Genomic DNA, 20392 nt, shown 5'->3' with positions numbered 1-20392 from the left:
TTAGGCCATGGTTTCCCTTGAATGAACAACATAAATTCAACATGCAACACCACAAGTTTGTACCATGTTTTGGTGTCTCCCATGGGATCCAATTCTTGATGCACACTTGCAGTCTTAACCAATTGTTCTGTGGGGGAGGGGACTCCTTTTTGTATCTCTATTCATATCTGCTTATAGCACATACGTCTGCTTGGTCCAAATATGTATTCCTATTCAGTTATTTATTACATCCTACTACATTCTTTATGGATATACCTTGATTATACAAAAGTGGTGCCACACCTATTTATACCAGATCTGAGTTTACTAACAGAGTACAGCACATTAACACTCAGTTTAGCCTACTGTGTCATCTTTGTTGCTGCAGTGTATCATTCCCTGTGTCCGAAATCACTCACTACTCACTATACAGTGGCCTATATAGTGCGTTCGCCATTTTGTAGTGCAGTCCAAATGTATAGTGAGAATTATTACACCCTATATAGTGCACTCAAAGTATCCCACAATGCATCATGAAAAGTAGTGTACAACCGATGGTCACTAGCCAAGCAATGTATCCCATCATGCATTGCGGTCGCGCTGAAAGAAATCAAATCAAAAGCCTCAAATTTGATTTAATAAAAGGCAGCGGCGAAGAAGAGGAAAGGATTCAGCCTTGATTTTAAAGAGCTGAAAGATGCAGCAGACACAAAGTACTTTGTATTTATGAATGTGGGAAATACGCTCAGTACAGAGATGCCTACCCCAAATTTTGAATTTCAGTATTCTTGAAAACATTTTTCAGTATTTTGGAATGACTTTCAGTAACATTAATTTATGCGCATTTCCATTATAAAGAGGTGTATATATACCAATATGTTTAACATTTAAATTATTAAAAAGAACTGTTTTGTGTGAATTGAATAAACAAAACGCAAGCAGCCATCTCAACTGAATTTCCACTCAACAAATGTCTAGAGCATACAATATATCACATTTTTATAAATACAATAGTGTTCCCTGTTTGCAGACATTACGGTTGACTACCAATCATTGGTATTGAATGTAACTCCTCAAAAGTATTATATTGCCTGGCAAAATGTTCTACCTGTTAACGGATTCTAATAAAATTTAAAAAAAATTTCTTATTTCATGCCAAAGACAGTCCGACATTGTTATCTTAATGTCCCAATATATAAATACTTAAGCATAATGCTTCAGAAGAGACATTGAATAAAATGACATTTATAATTGTATTTAAAACAGTGGAATGATCAATTTTTTGCCACAATCCCAACAGCACTAATCATAAAATTCTGTTTTTGATCATACTACATGTACATTTGCACTTGCAACACTGAAAAGACTTTGAATTAAAGAAGTACAGCCAGTGTTTGATATTTCAGTGAATAAAAATCATACATGTAAAAAGAAGCTGAATAAGTTTAACTCGCATTTCATGGCAATAATTGGCAAGTTCAACTCCAAGCATAGGTCAACCATCACCGCTTCAGCACGTGTCACGTTCTGTGTCTTTTCATCCACAGATTTCGTAAAAAACTGCTGGATACCCCCAGATTTACTTTCCGCCTGACTCGCCATTTCAGCATACTCCATATGTTTTTTGGAGTTGACATGCCGCCTGCAGTCATCGCGACCACCATGAGTGATGTTAATGTCAGTTCTACACAGTTTGCAGTGTGCGTATCCATTGCCCTTTTGACTGGGTGTAATGCACGACCATTCTACCGTATCGAAAATAGCGCGAACAAATGTGCGGAATCTGCACGTCACACACAGCATGTGTGGTTGTCGTAAAAATAAATAGCCTAGCCGTGAATCGCGCATGGATTGAAAAAGTCGCTTGGACATTTAAAAACAACTCACTGGAATTTTTTAAGACTTTATAATAATTCCGTACAGAATAACACTGTTTGCCGTAACATCGTATTTACGTAACTTTTCCGTACAAAATACGGCCAATCCGTACTAGTAGGCATCTCTGTCAGTATAATGTGTATTTATCACAAAAATACATGCATGTATTTATTATTTTGAAAACCCACCAGCCAACTGATCTGGCACATTTTAATTGTGCAACAGAATAGTGTCCGAAAGTGTTTATTCATTTTGCCAATGTATAGTAATGAGGTATATAGTGAGTAGGGAGTAGTGAACGAGCGACTGGTTTCGGACACAGGGTGAGATACCTTATAAATAAGTTATGATATTTAGTGTTGACAAACAAGTTTGTCTGATATTTCTTTCAGGATCTTGGTGCAGAGGATCTCTCGGAATCTGTGCAAGACTTTTACCAGAATTTGTCTGACCGCTTACACAATGTCTACAAAGGTAGAATACACAATTAAACACAGCATTAAAGGGTTTGGAAATCGGTCGATTATGAATGTAATAGTTCATGTATTTGGGGTGTGTGTGTGTGTGTGTGTGTGTGTGTGTGTGTGTGAGAGACAGGGAGTCCAGAGCGAGTAGAGGTAATAATGGATGAAGTGGAGAAGTACATAACGCTGCAGTTGTATGAACAGGCCTTCTGTCCTGAATCTGCAGATGATGAGGTCAAAGACTTGGCCATTCAGAAGAGAATCAGGTGAGACAGCAGAGAGCAGCAGTGGCCAGTCACACGCTTATGTAGTTAGTAAATGCATTAATTGTCATTTTATTTAAATTGCACAAAGGTTTGTGTGTTTTAATTCAAAGCGTGTGTGTGTTTAGGGATTTGCACTGGGTTACGGTTCAGATGCTGTGTGCCCCACTAAAAGAGGAGATGCCTGCAGTATCGGATAGTCTGGACAAGGCTATTACTGGTAAGGTATTTGATGTTGAGGCTTTCTAGGAAAATAATCAAGGATGAGGTGGTATAATGCAGTCTGCTGCAAAGTAGAGTTACTTTTTCCACCATGATGTGTTTTTTATTTCTCTTAGACCACAACGATTTGCCAATGCAAAACAGGTTTATATTTATTAAAGAACAACCACACCTTTTATCTATTTTTAGTTACGTTTAATGTAGCGAAACGTTCGCAAAACATGTTAATCCTCTTGCCGCTTACGGTATAGCAGCTGTAAACCATCGTTCCCTCACCAGCCTCTCTTTTTATTCCTCTCTTTTGAAGCTGAGAAGACAAAACAAGCATTTATTGGGACTGAAAAGTCATTAGACTGCGAGTTGGCCTAGTGGTTAACGTGTCCGCCTCTCGACCAGAAGATCGTGAGTTCTACTCGTGGTCGGGTCATACCAAAGACCATCATAAAAATGGTGCCTATTGCCATCTGGCAAGGCATGCTGCAATACAGATGCGAGTGGGGACTCAAACTCTCACAGTTACCAGAGGACCAGCCTCCCACTGTAGCCCTAGCTGTATAGGTGAGAGGCTGAGGGCTATTGAAATGGAGATCGTTGCCGCGCCCATATGCCTTAAAGCAGTGGTTCCCAAACTGGGGGGCGCGACCCCTGGGGGGGGGGCACAGTAGAACTGCAGGGGGGGCGTCAAAGGATCTCCTGCTATACACTCCAGTCCAGCTAATCGCGGTAATGCACTTACCTTCACTGGGTTTGCAAACTGCAATAAAATAAACAAGAAGAACAAGCGACGTTTGTTCTGCATAAACTGTAGAAGAAGACATGAAAAGTAGAGTGAGAAGTAGCCTAAGAGTGAAAAGTAGAGTGAGAAGTAGAGTGAATAGTAAAGATGGACAGGTTTGTGACAGGCGCAAAGCGAAAATCAGATGGTAAGTCAAAGGTAACAAGCGATGCGACCACCACAACAACGGAAAAGAAAAAGGTAAAAAGAAGAAAATATGACGAGGCATATCTGTCCCTGGGCTTTACAAGCACTGTGGTCGGCCAAGAAGAGAGACCGCAGTGCGTTGTCTAAAAATACTAGCGGCTGACAGTCTAAAGCCCAATAAAATGAAAAGACATTTGGAAACCCACCACCCCGAACATGTGAACAAGCACCTTGATTTTTTTAAAAAGAAACTGGAAAACTGTCGTGCCCAGCAGAGTCACTTTGTCCAAAGTGCATCTGTCCCTGCAAAAGCACAACTCGCTTCTTACAAGGTAGTCTTCAGAGTCGCCCAGTGCAAAAAAGCGCACACCATAGCAGAGGAGTTAATACTACCCGCAGCTATTGACATGGTTTCAACTCTAATTGATGAACCAACTGCCAGTAAACTGAAAACTATCCTGTTGTCAAACAACACTATTTCAAGACGTATAAGTGACCTCTCTGCAGATATGGAAGAGCAGCTTATTGAAAAGATAAAAGATGGTCGTTTTGCGCTGCAAATGGATGAGGCAACGGACAGTAATAAAGACAGTCTGTTAATAACATACGTCAGGTATATTGACGAGGAAGATATAAAAGAGGATTTGCTTTTCTGCAAATATATCCCTAACAGAGCCACTGCAGAGAACCTTTTCCAAATTATTGACACATATTTGAAAGAGGCAGACCTGAAGTGGGAGGACTGTGTGGGAGTTTGTACAGACGGGGCTCAGGCGATGGCTGGTAAACACAGCGGACTGCAAGCTCTCATCAGACGCGTCTCCCCCAAAGCACAGTGGACACACTGCCTGCTTCACAGAGAGGCACTTGCCTCCAAAGAGCTAAGTCCTGAGCTAAACTCAGTGTTGACAGATGTCATCACAACAGTCAACTACATAAAAACCAGACCCCTGAAATCCAGAATCTTATCTTCAGTATGTGAAGAAATGGGATCTCAGCACACAGCTCTGTTGTGGCACAGTGAGTATAGATGGCTTTCACGAGGGAAGGTTCTGTCCAGGGTTTTTGAACTGAAGGATGAGATTGGCGTTTTCTTGACTGAAGAAGGGCATGGCCTTGCCCGCAAGTTTCATGATGAAAAGTTCTTACAAAAGCTTGCCTATCTCAGTGACATATTTCAGAAGCTAAATGAACTGAATTTACAGTTGCAAGGCACCAACACTCATCTTCCACAACTCACAGACAAAATAACTTCTTTCACAAAAAAAAATGAAGATGTGGGAGAGAAGGCTTGCAGAGGGAAATGTGGACTCATTTGAAAACCTGAAAGCATACCTTGACAGAAATGAGCTGGAAAATACAATTCTTCCATGTATGAAGGCTCATATCTCGGCCCTGCAAAAGCACTTTCAGAGGTACTTCCCTGAGGATTATGACTGGATACGAGACCCCTTTCAAGCAACTGTACCTGCAGACCTCAGTGCCACAGAGGAAGAACAGTACATTGACATGACATCTGACTCAAGAAAGAGATTACAGTTCACATCCACTTCACTGACTGTGTTTTGGATTGGAGTGGAGAAAGACTACCCACTACTTGGCCAAAGAGCTATGGGCATACTGTTGCCTTTTGCCACATCCTATTTTATGTGAAACAGGGTTTTCTGCAGTTGCTGCAATCAAGACCAAATACAGATCTAAGTTGAACATTGAACATAAACTGAGAGTGGCTATTTCCAAACAGCAACCCCACTTGAAAAAATTTGCAAAACAAAGCAAGCCCACACCAGTCACTGATTCATATGTAGCACTTTGAATGATGCTGATGCAGGTCACTGCAGAAATAGCGTGCACATAAGGTTTTCATTTCAGTTTGGAATTTGTTGGTGTTGCACTCACTACGTTTACATGCACATGGAGAGAATCGAATTTCTGCCGTTGCTCGACTGAAATCGAAGTTCAAAATGCCATGTATACACCTTAATTCGGCTGAAATTGAACTGAACTTGATTTGTCGGAATCGAGCTACACGACCTAGTTTATGCGATTTCTGCCGAGCTACTTTGTGCATGTATATCCTATCGAGCTAGTTGTCGAGCTACTTCCGGAAGTGACGAGTGACGAGACCACAAGCGGGAAACACAACAGCCTCGGTCGGCATGACAACAGTAGTAGCGAGCAGCAGAAGAGGTCAGGAGGAACAAACAAAGAAGAGAAAATGGCAATGTAGAGCTCTCTGAAGTGTGGGTGGAGCACAGAGGACGGCAGGACAAAGCTTCTGGTACTAATAGGCTTTTTATTGTCAGACTTTTCAGTTTAACAGCCTACTTTTATTCTTGAGAGAAAAACACACACAACAGCCTACTTTTATTCTTGAGAGAAAAAACACACACGCGCGCGCTGTGTTCTAGTCCCGGGATGAGCTGTCCCCTCTGCTCTCCCTCTGCCTCCTTAAATAGGGTGCGGTTACTGGGAAGACACGCAAACACAGGTTAATTACCGTCAGGTGTAGTTATTCTGCCACTCACCTTCCCTGGCTCCGCCCTCCTGTCACAGACCGGCGCTTGACCACGCCCCCACTGCTACAGGCAAGCAGAAACGTGCACTTCTGGAGCAATGAGGAGACAGAGTTCATGCTCATTCAGCTTAAGGAGTTGAATATATTAAAATTCATGGACGGGAGAAAAACGCGCAATGGAGAACACGGAACTGATAACTTTGTTTACACTCTTGAATAGCTCTTCTTCATGACGACAACCGGAAGTGTACCAACACGATGGGGCGTGTTGCGCCACCTGTGGCTCGGGTGCACAATGCACCTCACACAATAGCCCAATTTCAGTTGTGTGCATGTAGGATTGGATTTCTCTGGCACCCTGCTGGGACCTTCAGCTCGATTACCGACAGCAGCTCGATTTGGATGTGCATGTAAACGTAGTCACTGTTCCTCAATTAAATGTTAAAACATGAAGTTAAATTTACCTGAACACATATTCAAGAATGTAATACTGTCTGAATGCTGAATGAATACTAGAGTTCAATTTAAAGTTTGTTAGTATTGCTAGTTTTCAGCATAACAAACAATAAAAACTGTGAAATTGAAATGTGAAGTGATATGTACAGATTTTAGAAAGAAAAGATCTTTTATATAGCGTTTATATATCATTCAATTTATTCAAAACAAAGAAGATGATTTGGGGTGGGTGGGATCGGGTGCGGTGAGGGGTGGGGGGCTTACAATGTTCTTATATTATCAAAGGGGGGCTTGAGAAAAAAAGTTTAGGAACCACTGCCTTAAAGAGTTGGTTAGTACTGGGACAGGAGACTGCCTGGGAAGACCAGATTCTGGTGTGAAAGGGACTTTGACTTGACAAAGTCTTTATCCTTAAGGCTTTCCTGTGGGGGACCTGATACTAACTGTTACAAAGCACTGACATTGGAGACCAAAAAATTTGTTTAAATGTCTCCCCAGTTATCATTGATCCATATCAATAATTGGACACTTTTTTTTTTTTTTAATCTGTGCCTGTTGTACAGTTTCCTGTGACCTAGCTGCTGCGTATTAGGACAAGGGCATTGATATTAATGTGAGATTTGCCTTGCAGTTGAACACTATTGTCAGAGCTGTAGCACTTCAAAAGACCTTTAAATGACCTCCTGAGACTGGAGGACTCAATGTTTCCATTGTCTTTCCATCAACAGTCTTTATTGTGGATGTGGGTGTGTGTTTAAGTACAGTGACTGATTAGATGTTCTGATTCTTGATGATCGTTCTCATTTTGTTTTGGTATCATTCACGCAAAGCCCCACTAGACAAGGCTTTTTAATGCTCCTTGGTACAGATATAATTGAGATGGACTCCAAGCGTGTGCCCAGGGACAAGCTGGGTCACATCACCAGGTGCAGCAAGCACATCTTCAGGGCAATTAAGCGCAGCAAGAAAGAGGCCGCGTCAGCTGACGACTTCCTCCCAACACTCATCTACGTGGTCCTGAGGGCTAATCCGCCCCGGCTGCAGTCCAACATCCAGTACATCACCCGCTTCTGCAACCCCAGACGCCTCATGAGCGGAGAGGACGGATATTACTTCACCAATCTGGTGTGCTTGTAACCTTAACTCTGCTCACTTTTAGCTCATTTTTAATCAGGAGCACTTTAAACTGGAATGGTAGAGAGATTGGTATATGAAGTAATAAAGTGACCTTTTTGGGTCACATTTTAGAAGTGAATGTTAAACAGTGCGTGACTGAATCTCTCTCTTTATCTTTTTCTCATTTAGTGCTGTGCAATAGCTTTCATAGAGAAGCTGGATGCTCAGTCTCTAAACCTGAGTCCAGAGGAATTTGAACTCTATATGTCTGACCAGGCGTCCCCTGACAGGCCACAGGCCCCTGGAATCTCCTTTCCGTCATCCTCTTCATCACGGAGTGGCCCCAGGGCGGACAGGCCGGAGAATGACCTCATCGATTGGAGAGATGGAGCGGAGGCCTCTGTTCAGGATGTTCTACAAGGGCTCCACCTGGACTCTTGCGCTCCGTCCACCTCTGCGATCGACTCGGACAATGTAGACAGTGAGGGGCTACCGCCTCCTCTACAGCCACAGGTTTTTGCTGGGTAGCTCTGTATCGGATCACACCACCCCACTGAGTTCCTGTGTAATTGACTGTTGATCTTTAACATGCTCTACTTTGTGGACCCTGCTGACTGCAGGCTGGTCTGAAATGAGAGATGGTGTCCTCCTCACTTAATCAGCAATCTGTCTCCTTATCTTTTCCGTTATTAGGGGAAAGGGATTTGCACATGTTCGTTCTGTTACAGCTGAGCTCCACACTCTCAGCTTTTGTGTTTTTTATTTTTTAGGTAAAACTTCACATGTTGTAATAGAGTTAGCCAACACTCCAGAGTGACGGTATATAACAGGTTTTCCATGGCCAAGCTAACCTTCTGTTTGATAGGCATTAGCAACGGGAAACAAATTAATAGTAAGTTACAAGTGAAGTTCGTATTAATTAAAGGTGTCACTTTAAACATAGAATTTCAGTTATACTGTAGGAAAAAAATGTGATTCACATAACCACTATTTAACAGATCTGTTTAGTTCACTATGGCTTTCTGGCCCTGAAATTAGCTCCGCCCCTTGAGACAGTGAAAAGTTTCATTTATTTTATTCATTGCAGTTTGTATGTCAATCAGCTAAGGGCTTTAAACTTGATAAACTGCTCCTGTAAAGGTAGCAATCTGCATGGTGACAAGAAGAAAGCTTCACTCCGGTTCATGAACTCGCAGAATAGATCTGTGTAGTTTATGTGAAATTCAAAATGGCCACCAGATATGGGGCACACATGGGGCAGTTCTTCGATAAATTGCTCTGATGAGCCAATGGGACTCAACAGGATCCTTCAAAGCGTTTAATTGGTGTCAACCCCATTATTATTGTTCTTATTATCCCCCGCCACGAAGTGCACAGAGAGGCACAGGGATATAGGAATGGAGTCTGTCCGTCCATCCATCCGTTTCAATCTGGACAAGTTTTCTCAGAAACTATTTAAGCTGCATCAATGAAACTTTGCGTGTTCATATTACTATTCATGATCCAAGTTGAGTTTGAAAATCTTTTACGATTAATTATTATTTTCAGTGTTATGGCCCTTGATTTTCGTTATTGGACTTTATAACAAGTGGACTCAATCTGGACAAGTTTTCTCAGAAACGACATAAGCACCATCGATGAAACTTTGCGTGCTCATACTACTGAAAAAAGCTGGGTAGCGTTTTATGAAGGTGTCCTAGCACTTGCATCATAAATCAATATTAAAGCAATGGGCTTATAAGGGTGTAAGTGTTAAGAGGTCTTCATAAAATGCTCATGGTGGGGGATAGAGATGACCATGTCTTGTTTAAAGACGTATTGCACACTTAAATATGTTTTTTGAGCTGTAAACGTAATGAAGTGAAATGTCAATATTGACAAAATTACCAGTTTTATAAAAATCGCCATTTTGCAAGTTGAAAATGGCTCAAAATGCCACCTACAGGTTTAAATAATCCTGAACTTTCAAAGGCCGATGTTGATGTAGAGTCGACTGTTTGGGACTTGTATATGTTATGAAATTTTATAGATTTAAAAAAGAAGAATGTTAACACACACTATAGGTTTTGGGGTGAATTACACTTAAAAATTATAATTTAAAAATCTGTTGATTTTTGTACATTTTTAAACAAGTAACCCACACCAAGACAGAGAAACGACAACGTGTTCCTGAAGAAGCATGCATCCATGAGAAATTAAATGTGTCTAATGAGGCAACATGCAATAATTGAGCAGTAAACATGACTTCGTTTTGATGAAACTAGGTTTGATTCAGTGTCCGGAAGGCAAGTGAGCAGGCTGTTCTCGATCGTTTGATGATCTGTAATTAACGTGATCTCAAAGCTCATTGAACGAGTGTTGGCCAACTCTCTCAATCCTCCTTTCTTCCATGGCAACTTTCACTGTTTTGAGGTAGCTATATGTATGCACTTTTAACCTATTTGCTGTAAGGAAATCCACTTGAAAGAAACTATTTACAGCAGTCACAATTAAACTTGGTCAAAATGCATTGATTGTGATATTTTTATTCATAATAAAATGATGTAGAATTGAAGTATTAATCAGGGATATACCTTCCTCTTCTGTACAAGTTTGAATTTATGTAGGATTTTATCTTCTACAAAGATTTCATGTTATTTATTAGAGTATTTAATTAATTTTGTTTCATTGATATTGTGAACTTGCAGTCATTTTATTCAGTGGATTATAAACATTCAAATTTTTAGCTGTGTGAATTAAATTTTAGAATTGTATCATTTTAATCTGACTTGTCTAACATGCACACTGTGCATTGGATTATATTATAATTATGCTGTTGATGATGCACTGTGAACATTGTTAATTCAGCCAACACCAGCTCATCCCCAAAGTGCATGTTTTTCTTGTTTCAGTACACACTACTAGTTTAAATCCTGCATTCGGGATGCTATACAATACAGATATCCGCCAACAATGCAAAGTTGAGCAGTGCCTCTATAAGGTTTAATGGGTCTTTTTTCTTTTTTTTTTTTTTTTTTTTTAATTTAAACTTGCCCACTAATCAGGATTTGCTGAAATAACAGCCCAGTAAATTCAGTAGCAATCAATGGCTTGAATTTTCTGCAGTTCCTGATTTTTGAGTTTTAAAAACCACTAAATCTAGCTTATTCTGCAGTATGGGATAAAGAGCAGTCATTTTTAATATCAGGCGCAGTTTTGATGATGCGTCAAGTAAATCTCCGTTATTAAGATTGTTGTTGTTTTTAATTAACATTCTGGGAAGATGAACGCCAAATGCCTCCACTGGTATTCGTTCAGAGTGTGCTTGAGGTCCGTGAGCCGAAATGCTTGATGATATATGACCCAACTGTAATTAAAGGTCATAGGACAGGGCATGGGTATGTATTATTGATTGTTGTAGAGTGCATCAGAATTATGTATGTATGTGTGTGTGTATCTTAAAAATAAATGATGTAATTTACAAGACGTTTTTTGCCACTTGCATCTACTGTGGCAGTTCACTGTAAAGGTCAAATGATTGTTTATGCAGTGAGACCTTTCAAAAGACGAACAAACTGCGAATTAAAGCCTGAGAATGAATGAAGGAATAACCCGTGTTTTGTTGTTTTTCTTACTTTGCATCTAATATAGTGAGCAAGCATTTCCAGTTATTATTTCAATCTGGTTGTGTACGTGTGTTTTGTTGAAGCCAACTTTTTTTCTGTTAAAGGAAGAAATGCTCTTTTCCTGTTTTTGTGCAGTTGAAGCATAAAAGGGAGAAGTGTCTCTCTCTGTCTGAGAGAGAGAGAGTGCATTTTAAACAGATCACAGATCCAAAGGCAGCACGACCACCATGCACTTCTTCCACAAATTCATTGGTGAGTGTGTGCAAAAATGAAGATGTGTAGATCATGGCAAGATTTTGAGTTTTATACTGAAGCTGATCTAATTTTTTTTTTTTGCAGTTTTGTTAACCTTGCTTGCAAATGCCAGACTGGATGGTATGTATTATGGCAATAGTTAATATAATAGTTACTATCGTTATTGGAGCTATGTAAAGGAATTTAAGTGCTTGCAACTTCCTCAATGCTGAAACACTGGAACTTATTCTTGGTTAAGTTGTATGGTTTGTAGATACTAGTAACTAATTTGCTTGACAAACCTTTCCAGTCTCACTGACTAATTTCTTCAATGTAGACATAGATCCCACACCAGTCCCAGTGAAAGCCAAAGCTACAGTGAGTTTGGGAGAGCCACGGCTTTTCTCAGGGGAACCTCTGCAGATAACTTGCAGTGTCCCAGATGACCTTTTGTCCAATTGGAGGTACCAGTGGTTCCGTAATGGTGTACTTTTGAGCTCTACAAAGGTGTACAGTTTAGAGAAGGCACAAGTCCAGCAAAGTGGAAACTATATCTGTCAAGGAGAGAAGAGTATACCAGATTGGCCTTATATAGTGTCATCAATTCCAAGCGACCCTCTTAAAGTAGACGTTGATGGTAAATGTCTTTGTACTAATTGCTGTGTAATTTCATAAATTCAGAATTTAAAAAAAAAATTATAGTGTTATTTATATTCTCTACTAGGTGGTTGGGCTCTCCTACGAACCCCACTTGAGCCATTAATTATTGAGGAAACGACGAACCTAACCTGTCGCGTGCGCAATGGCCTGATCCCGTCAAACGTGATCTTCTACAAGGACGAGGTTGAGATCAAGAAACAAACGGGCAAAAATCTGGTGTTTCCCAGACTCATGCTTGAGGATAATGGCAGTTACTCATGCAGGGCCACATGGTTTAAGAACAGGCAATTTCAGTCTGCTCATTCTCTGCCTTCTTCTCTGACTGTATTAGGTAAGACATTTTAAATGAATTGATTCCAAGCTTTAAAAAAAGCCTCCATGAAATAATAGACTTAAATAAGCAGAGAAAACCTTGTCACGGATGTTTTCTGTCAGTAAACTGGGAGTCTGTTATTTCATGGAGGCATGAAAGTGACAGAGTTGTTAAGACGGCAGGGAAGCTAGTAGTGATGAATGATCTCATGAAAGCATGATCATGCATGCTAACCCGCTCAGCATTCATTCACTGTTATCAATGTCCAGTCCGTAACATGCCAGAACTTCATGTTTGTTTGCAGATAAATTGGACCCTCCCAGGTTGGAGTTTTACAGAGGTCAGCGTCTGGTGCTCACTGGGAAGGAAGTGGTCTTCAAATGCATCACCAAAGTAAATGCTAGAGAACAAGGCCTGAATGTAGAATATCACTACACCAAAGATGACAACAGGCTAGGACCTGCTTCAGCCAAAAGCACATACGTCATCCCCCAGGTGAACAAAGATGATACTGGAATCTACGCCTGCAAAGTCCGTGTAAGGGCTCTGAATGTGGAGAAGTGGAGTAACACATTACAGCTGAAGGTCTGGTCTCTTAAGTAAACGAAATGTAAGTTTCTAAGATTTTTGGATTTTTAGTCACAGTGCATTTATTTAACATCTAACACACCATCATTCTGTGATGTGAGATCAAAATGTTCCAAGACTGTGCCTGTTGTGAACAAACGGTGCGCGGCACAGTCATGTGCGTGCAGCAAGATCGAGCAGTAACTTTCATGAGTCAGTATGCCATGTGACGTCACACTGACAACATTGAGACCTGCGTTACACACATTTTTGTGACTGCATACAAGTGTGCATTTGCGATTTTTACTATGGACCTCAAACTTGAGCAAAGAACAAACATCAAATTCTGTATCAAACTTGGGAAATCGGCAGCAGAGACCCTTGAAACGCTTCACAAGCACAACTCTGCTCTTGAAAATGTCCAAGAAATTAAGCGCATTGTGAGTAAGGATCTTGAATCTTTTTTACTTCTGCCAGCGTGAACGCCACTCAAAACACCTCATCTGGCTCGTTGCTTCGTTGCCGTACGCCTGCTGCAGCATTTCAAGGGTTGCCGACTCCCGAATCTGACACACAATTTGATGTTTGCTGTCTATATAAAATCTTAAATGTGTATGTGCCAGGGCTTTGAACCGGTTCAAGGAACGAAAATGAAAACCGGGAACTTTTTCTATTTCACATGGAACAGAAACGAAACCAGAAACTTTATTATTTTTTATGTTCCGGAACAGAAACGCTTATTAAAAATAATGGTAACCGGTTAATACCGGTTTTTATTTCGTTCCTCAAAGTTTCCGTAGCCTACAAATAAAAAAGTCATTCTTCTGCCCAAGTTTCTATGACCCGCTGGGGTTCACTTCCTGTGTGACGTTCGCTGACTGAATGGAGAGAGCGGGAGGGTGGACTACTATCACGTCTCCACATCTTAAATAAGAGGTAAATATTGCAGTCTATCGTTATTCAAAAACATCAATTTCAAACACGATATCAATATATTTGTCCACGTTAATGAGAGGCTCGCGAACATTAAATGACGTTAACCTCTGTTAGCCTATCAATGCATAGGGCCTGACTAGCCTTTGGTAACACACTAAACGAATTATCTTTCATTTTTGGCACTTTTTCAGTTTGTGTAGATGGGAAGACATACTGAGAATCCAAATCGCCAACATTTGAAATAATAATTGTTTTGAATTATTTCTTGTCTTATTTAATGAAGGTTGTAATAGAATTGGCCTACATTTGGCTTAAGCTGGATGAGACAGAGACATAATTTTATAGCCATTTGTTAAACAGCTGACAGGGAACGTAATTAACCGTTCCGGGAACAAAATTTTTTTGTTCTAACCGGTTCGGGAACGTCTATTTAATGGTGGAACCCAAAACCGGAAACATTAAAATTCCGTTTCTGTTCGGAACAAACCAATAGGAAAAAAATTCTGGTTCAAAGCCCTGGTATGTGCACATTTTCACAAAAACGCATCTAATACAGGTCTTGATGTTGACAATCACACAGTATACTGACTCATAAATCACTGCTCACCAGTGTTGTAGTTGAGTCACTAAACCTCGAGTCCGAGTCCAGCCTCGAGTCCTCAGTGTTCAAATCCAAGTCATTAAAGAAAATTTTGAGTCAAGTCCACTATTGATCCAAGTTGAGTCCAACACAAGTCCCGCTATCAACAGGGCAAATAACATACATACATGAAAATCCCTCACCTTTCGGCGAAATTCGCCGTTTTGAAACCAAAATGGGTGACCTACGTGAATCGTGTAGATCCGATGAGAAAAAAAAATGGGGGGGGGGGGGGTTTGATATTGACCCAAAGGGCAAGGAGGTCGCTTCGCACTCATAGACAGTTCGTGCCGGTTTGCGCCTCTTCCTCCTCCTGCTTTGATCCAGGGCTTTCCACAAGCGCCGGCTGCCAGCCATACAGCCGACTACACAATTAAGTCCAGCCGGCTACTTTAATGACTATTATTTTTGTAGCCCACAGGCTCTAAATATTAATTTTCGATTTTAATAAAATTAAATGTTTATCTAACGGACTGACAATAATGTCAAACTGAACCGCACTCATTTAAGTTGTGATTCGCGCTGTTTGTACCGATAATAACCACAAATTCCCCGCCGACTTTGTTGATCAAGGGAGAGTAACTCATCCACGGCCCCGACATGCGGTGTGTGCGCGCGCACTCGGCGGAGGCAGTAGTGTGTCGGGGCCGTCGGAGGGAACAGAAGCAGAGATAACGCTTATTTTGTCTTTCACCTAGAGACATGATTCAAACTTTAAAACGGAGACAAAATTCTCCTGTGTGGATCTGGCATTCAACTTTTTTGCTGGGTTCTATACTTTTTGATCAGTCACAGATCAAACACCATGATCACACCTGGACAAATTCAGACTTTATAATGGGTGTCTATTGCGTTACACACCAGTGGAGCTCAGGAGTTTAGAGTGTAGAGAGCTTGAAAAAAAAAGCTCCAACTTTTCTCATTTAAACTGTGTTTTCAGCCACAATTTTCACTCTACACACACAATTTTCTCAAAAGTTGTAGTCACACTTGTCTTGATTCACACAATGTGTCTACCTGAGCGATAGGATTTACAGTTTTTGAATGAGAAGCCTGAAAGTAACGAGAGGACAGCCGCGCTCTCCCATAGACTCCCATTATAAACGTGGCAGCGCTTTTACTGCAAAATCAGAAAAGTCACTTGTTTTTAACTCGCTCTAGTGTCCACATTTTTTACACTAGGGACAAAAAAATTACATTAATGTGTTCATGGGAGCCTTGTAGCACTCAATGTGAAAGAATTTTGTGAATAGCTCATTTCGTTTCCGTGTAAATCAGCATTGTTCGAGGAGAGGGAACTCTGAGAAAAAGCGCTCTTTGCTTGTTATATTGTGTCTTTTCCCTGCACCGTTACCAAGGCGACGAGCTCCACTCAGGGAGCAGAGAGGGGAGGGGCTGCTCTCTCTCAACCCCCCCTCCCCCCCGGCTGGCTACTTATTTGTCATGGCTGGCTAGTATGAGCCTTAGTGGAAAGCCCTGATTGACGCCATAGCAACGAGTACATCTCGCTGCGAAGGGCAAGCAGCATCATTTCGTGCCTCTTCTCCTGCTGGCCAGAGTGTGCACACATCAGTCAGAGTGCAGACCAGACCACCAGAAGCTGGAAGCTGGATTGAGTCATCGGACTGAATTTCCTACTTTTTTCAAACTTTCCTGATTGTTATCAAAACAAAACTTCTGGCTTGATTACGTCAGCATTCGAAAGAAGGTGCACGCGTCTTTTGACAATCCCTGTGTCCGAAATTGCTCGCTACTCACTATATAGCGCACTGTATAGTGGAGACGCCATTTTGTAGTGCTGTCCGTGCTGAAAGAAATCAAATTAAAAGTCTCAAATTTGATTTAATAAAAGACAGCAGCAAAGAAGAAAGTATTCAGCCTTGATTTAAAAAGAACTGAAAGCTGCAGGTACTTCCATATCTTGGCAGGCTGAGTGGTATGCTGGGGCACCTCTTGCCAGCAGACCAGGATATCCAGAGGGAACTTGTGCGGTTCAGTGTTGACCTGACCATCCCCAGCTTCAAGGAGGGAGAGAGCATCGTGGATTGGTGGGGTCATGTCTTCGACAAACCAGACAAGTACCCCCCCTGGGTGCACTGGTTAAGTGTTGCCTCTCCATCTTTCATGGACCTAGAGTCGAGTCCTCATTTAGTCTGATGAATGATGTAATTGATCAAAGGAGTGGCAACATGAATGTGGAAACATTTAATGCAATACAGACGGTCAAGTATACGCTGATGTCCAAGGGGAAGACAGCTATGCAGCTCTTTAGAAGGGAGGATGTGAAGTTTGGGGAAGTGGACAGAACATTGTGCAAGAACATTAACTCTGCAGCAGCCACATACAAACACCAGCAGAGGGTGAACAAGGAGGAAAAGCAGCAGCAGCAGAGCAAGTATGGCTCTCAAGCAACTTGCAGTGCTCAGCAGGCCAAGAAACAGACTGCTGAAGGAGAGAAGCGGGCAAGGCTGAAACATGTGGCAACTCAGCGAAAGCGGGCCATGGAGACACTGGTGGTCCAGGCAAATAAAAGGAAAAAATGATCACTATTCCTTGTGTGTTCTCCACTTTCTTCATTCTATTATTCACATTTTTTTCCAGGGCATAATTTCACTATAACTACATGTATTTGAATTTGTATTTGCACTGTATGTCCTTGCGCAAATGTCAATACAGTATACTTAGTAAGGAGGCTATAATATTTATTCTGGGGGAGGACCCCCCCAAACAAAATAAAACAACACCAGAGGCCACATCGTCACTCGTGCACCCTTCTCACCTTTTTCACCCCGACCCGTTTTCATGCCTGTAACATAGCATGTCACTTGTTTCTCTGGGTGGAGTCTTGCCAAATGATGATTGAAGTTCGAAGTTGTCCTCATCATCTCCTCGATAGTTCTTCTACATATGGAACACATAGCAGTGCATTTTTTCCCACTGCACAAGAAGTCTGTATAAGAAAAGCAGACAATCCTAGGGACATTCTCTCCAGGCATTTTAGCGCCATTAAGGCTACTATCACACTGTCTCGTATCTTGCCATGTAAGCAGCGTGTGGGTCAAACGGCAAGAAATGAGGCGTATTTTGTCCAAACTTAAAGTCCTGTGATGTACACGGCGTATGTGTGACGTTTCTGTGGCGTATCTGGGGTTTGTATGGGGTTCAAGGGACATAAAGTTATGGCGTACTGAGGCGTATGATATGTTGCCGCGGCTTAACTGTTTCGTTGGTGTGGCATATTCGTTCTTACGTGTGACGTTGCTGCTGCGTACCTGCGCCATTCACAGGTGGGTATAAAAGGGGGTCCCACACTGCATTCATTATCATTCGTCACAGTCAAGAAAGCATCATGCCAGCAAAGAAGTCAAGACCCAAGAAGGGCAAGGGAAGAGGGAAGACATCAGCCGCATCCACCCAGCCAGCCCCAGAGCCACCTTCATCAGACACAGGTCAACTAAAGCATTCAGACAGCGTAATAGGTGTTCAAGCAATGTTCCTGCTGCATCACTGCTGTGTAGCTTTCGTTTTTACAGCATACACATGACATATGTGCGACGTATCAAAGCTGCTACGTATGTGCTGTGTATTTTTAAGTGCGGACTTAAAAATACACCGCACCCTGGTGTACAAGGAGATCGTGTTATGCATCCTGGAGTATTAGCTACGTAAGCTGGTGATGCTGTGACGTTCCTTTCTTACTGCCATGTATCCTGATACGCCGTACATATGCAAGGCTGAAACACTAATGTGTGAACCAAGCATAACATTCATTTGTTCCTGAACATGACGTATGAACAGGTGATTGTGCATTCTCTTGCACAAAATGAGTATAAAAATTAATGTAGATATAAATATCGTGTGGGTGGCATGGTGGTGTAGTGTCTAGCACTGTCGCCTCACAGCAAGAAGGTCCTGGGTTCGAGCCCAGCGGCCAGCGAGGGCCTTTCTGTGTGGAGTTTGCATGTTCTTCCCGTGTCCACGTGGGTTTCCTCCGGGTGCTCCGGTTTCCCCTACAGTCCAAAGGCATGCAGGTTAGGCTAATTGGTGGCTCTAAATTGACCATAGGTGTGAATATGAGCGTAAATGGTTGTCTGTGTCTATGTGTCAGCCCTGCGATGGCCTGGTGACTTGTCCAGGGTGTACCCCGCCTCTCGCCCCATGGTCAGCTGGGATAGGCTCCAGCTTGCCTGCTACCCTGTAGGACAGGATAAGCGGCTACAGATAATGGATGGATAAATATCTTGTGCCAAATTATTATGGCATGTTACATAAATAAAGAAAAAATCAGAGTCCTCGTCTCCAATTTACAAGTCCGAATGCAGTTAATGCGTGAGTCCGAGTCAAGTCACGAGTCCTTAAAATTAGGGCATGAGTCGGATTCGAGTCCAAGTCCTGGACTCGAGTACTATATGCCTGCTGCTCACTTTTGCTACACGTGCTTGATGGTGCCAAAACGTTTTGATCACACCTCGTAATAAATATTTGGATTATTATATCCATTGTAAGTACACACTGTTATTAAAGTAGTATGTGGTAATTTAAAATTCATTCATTTAGCCCTAACTGGGGACTGTATTTAAAAACATAATATATATTGAATGATTTTCATTGGATGTTTGACCCAGAAGCTGAAAATCACCTGGACTTGAAGCTGACATTCTGCAAATTCATCTCATAATTCAATGTAATAGAATATGAAACTAAAACAGCAAAAAACTGTCAAGTTGGGTTTTTTTTTTAACCAACTCTTCTGTATGTTTCTTGTTTCTACCAACAGAGCCATGTTCCAGACCTGCAATGTATGAAGCAAGTTTCAGATATTATCCAAGTTCTTCACTGTTTTGGAATACCCTTGCATAATTTACTGTTTTCTGCCTTTCTCCCATCCATCTGATCACAATTTTGACCCTTAAATGTATGTTTTATATTGGATTGTCATGATGCAAGTTATATTTTGAATCTGAGAAACTTTTATAGCTTACCATACTTTATCATCTAAACAGAAAGCCTTAAGCATCAGTTTTTGTGTTTTGATTTTAATACGTGTGTATGATTGATTGGCTGATTTAAATCTGACAAAGCAATACCTTCTTTTCTTTGAAAAATGTGTAATAAATGTAAAAAAAAATCTATGAATAAACACAGAACTGCTTCTATAGTTTATAACATGGGCTATTAAAGAGGAAAAAAAACTTTTATAACGAGAAATACAGTGTGCAGCAGTGATGTACAAAGATGATGGTGATCATTGACTGTAGTAGGTTGGTCAAACAATTTTCAAAACAAAAGTTACTCTTTCACATATGGGGGTGATGCAGCACAAATGTATATATTTAAAGGATATGAAGCATCTTATTGTTCTAATTAATGCATAACATAATACATAGGTTGCCTAAACATGGACATATTGGTTATATTGTATGGTGTTTGTTATCAAGGCTTAGTTGCTTAAGACATTTAGTTGCCTAAGGTTTATAGAAAGGCAAAAAATAAAACAAAAATAAAAGCAATTAATATTTTACATTAAATAAAAAATAATAATAAAGTCATTAAAATAATAATGGGTGTAGTAAGTTGGTGGTAATACAGGGAGTCACATCTGACTCACTCATCCAGATA

General features: G+C 41.1%; 2 protein-coding genes across 4 annotated transcripts in view; both read left to right on the top strand.

Annotated features, from left to right (window-relative positions):
• rabgef1l (RAB guanine nucleotide exchange factor (GEF) 1, like) overlaps positions 1-11408 on the top strand; it is a 28193-nt gene extending 16785 nt beyond the window's left edge. For both annotated transcript variants that reach the window (XM_060905853.1, XM_060905854.1), the window contains exons 5-9: positions 2250-2331; positions 2455-2587; positions 2713-2804; positions 7571-7827; positions 8008-11408. In XM_060905853.1, the coding sequence (XP_060761836.1) occupies positions 2250-2331; positions 2455-2587; positions 2713-2804; positions 7571-7827; positions 8008-8346 (903 nt within the window). In that variant the 3' untranslated portion in view covers positions 8347-11408. The remainder of the gene's footprint in view (positions 1-2249; positions 2332-2454; positions 2588-2712; positions 2805-7570; positions 7828-8007) is intronic.
• A 159-nt stretch (positions 11409-11567) lies between these two features.
• Positions 11568-19858, top strand: LOC132871172 (high affinity immunoglobulin gamma Fc receptor I-like). 2 transcript variants are annotated; one of them, XM_060905279.1, is made up of 6 exons: positions 11568-11675; positions 11763-11798; positions 11995-12294; positions 12382-12648; positions 12935-13240; positions 19551-19858. In XM_060905279.1, exons 1-5 carry the CDS (start codon positions 11651-11653, stop codon positions 13231-13233), a joined length of 927 nt encoding a protein of 308 aa, XP_060761262.1. In that variant the 5' UTR covers positions 11568-11650; the 3' UTR covers positions 13234-13240; positions 19551-19858. The 2 variants fall into 2 exon arrangements, with proteins under 2 accessions (XP_060761262.1, XP_060761263.1); XM_060905280.1 differs by lacking the exon at positions 19551-19858 and adding an exon at positions 14031-14255.
• The last annotated feature ends 534 nt before the right edge of the window (positions 19859-20392 follow it).

This window comes from Neoarius graeffei, chromosome 23, assembly GCF_027579695.1.
Source record: "Neoarius graeffei isolate fNeoGra1 chromosome 23, fNeoGra1.pri, whole genome shotgun sequence".
NCBI lineage: Eukaryota > Metazoa > Chordata > Actinopteri > Siluriformes > Ariidae > Neoarius > Neoarius graeffei.
This window is presented reverse-complemented; position numbering and strand designations above follow the sequence as displayed.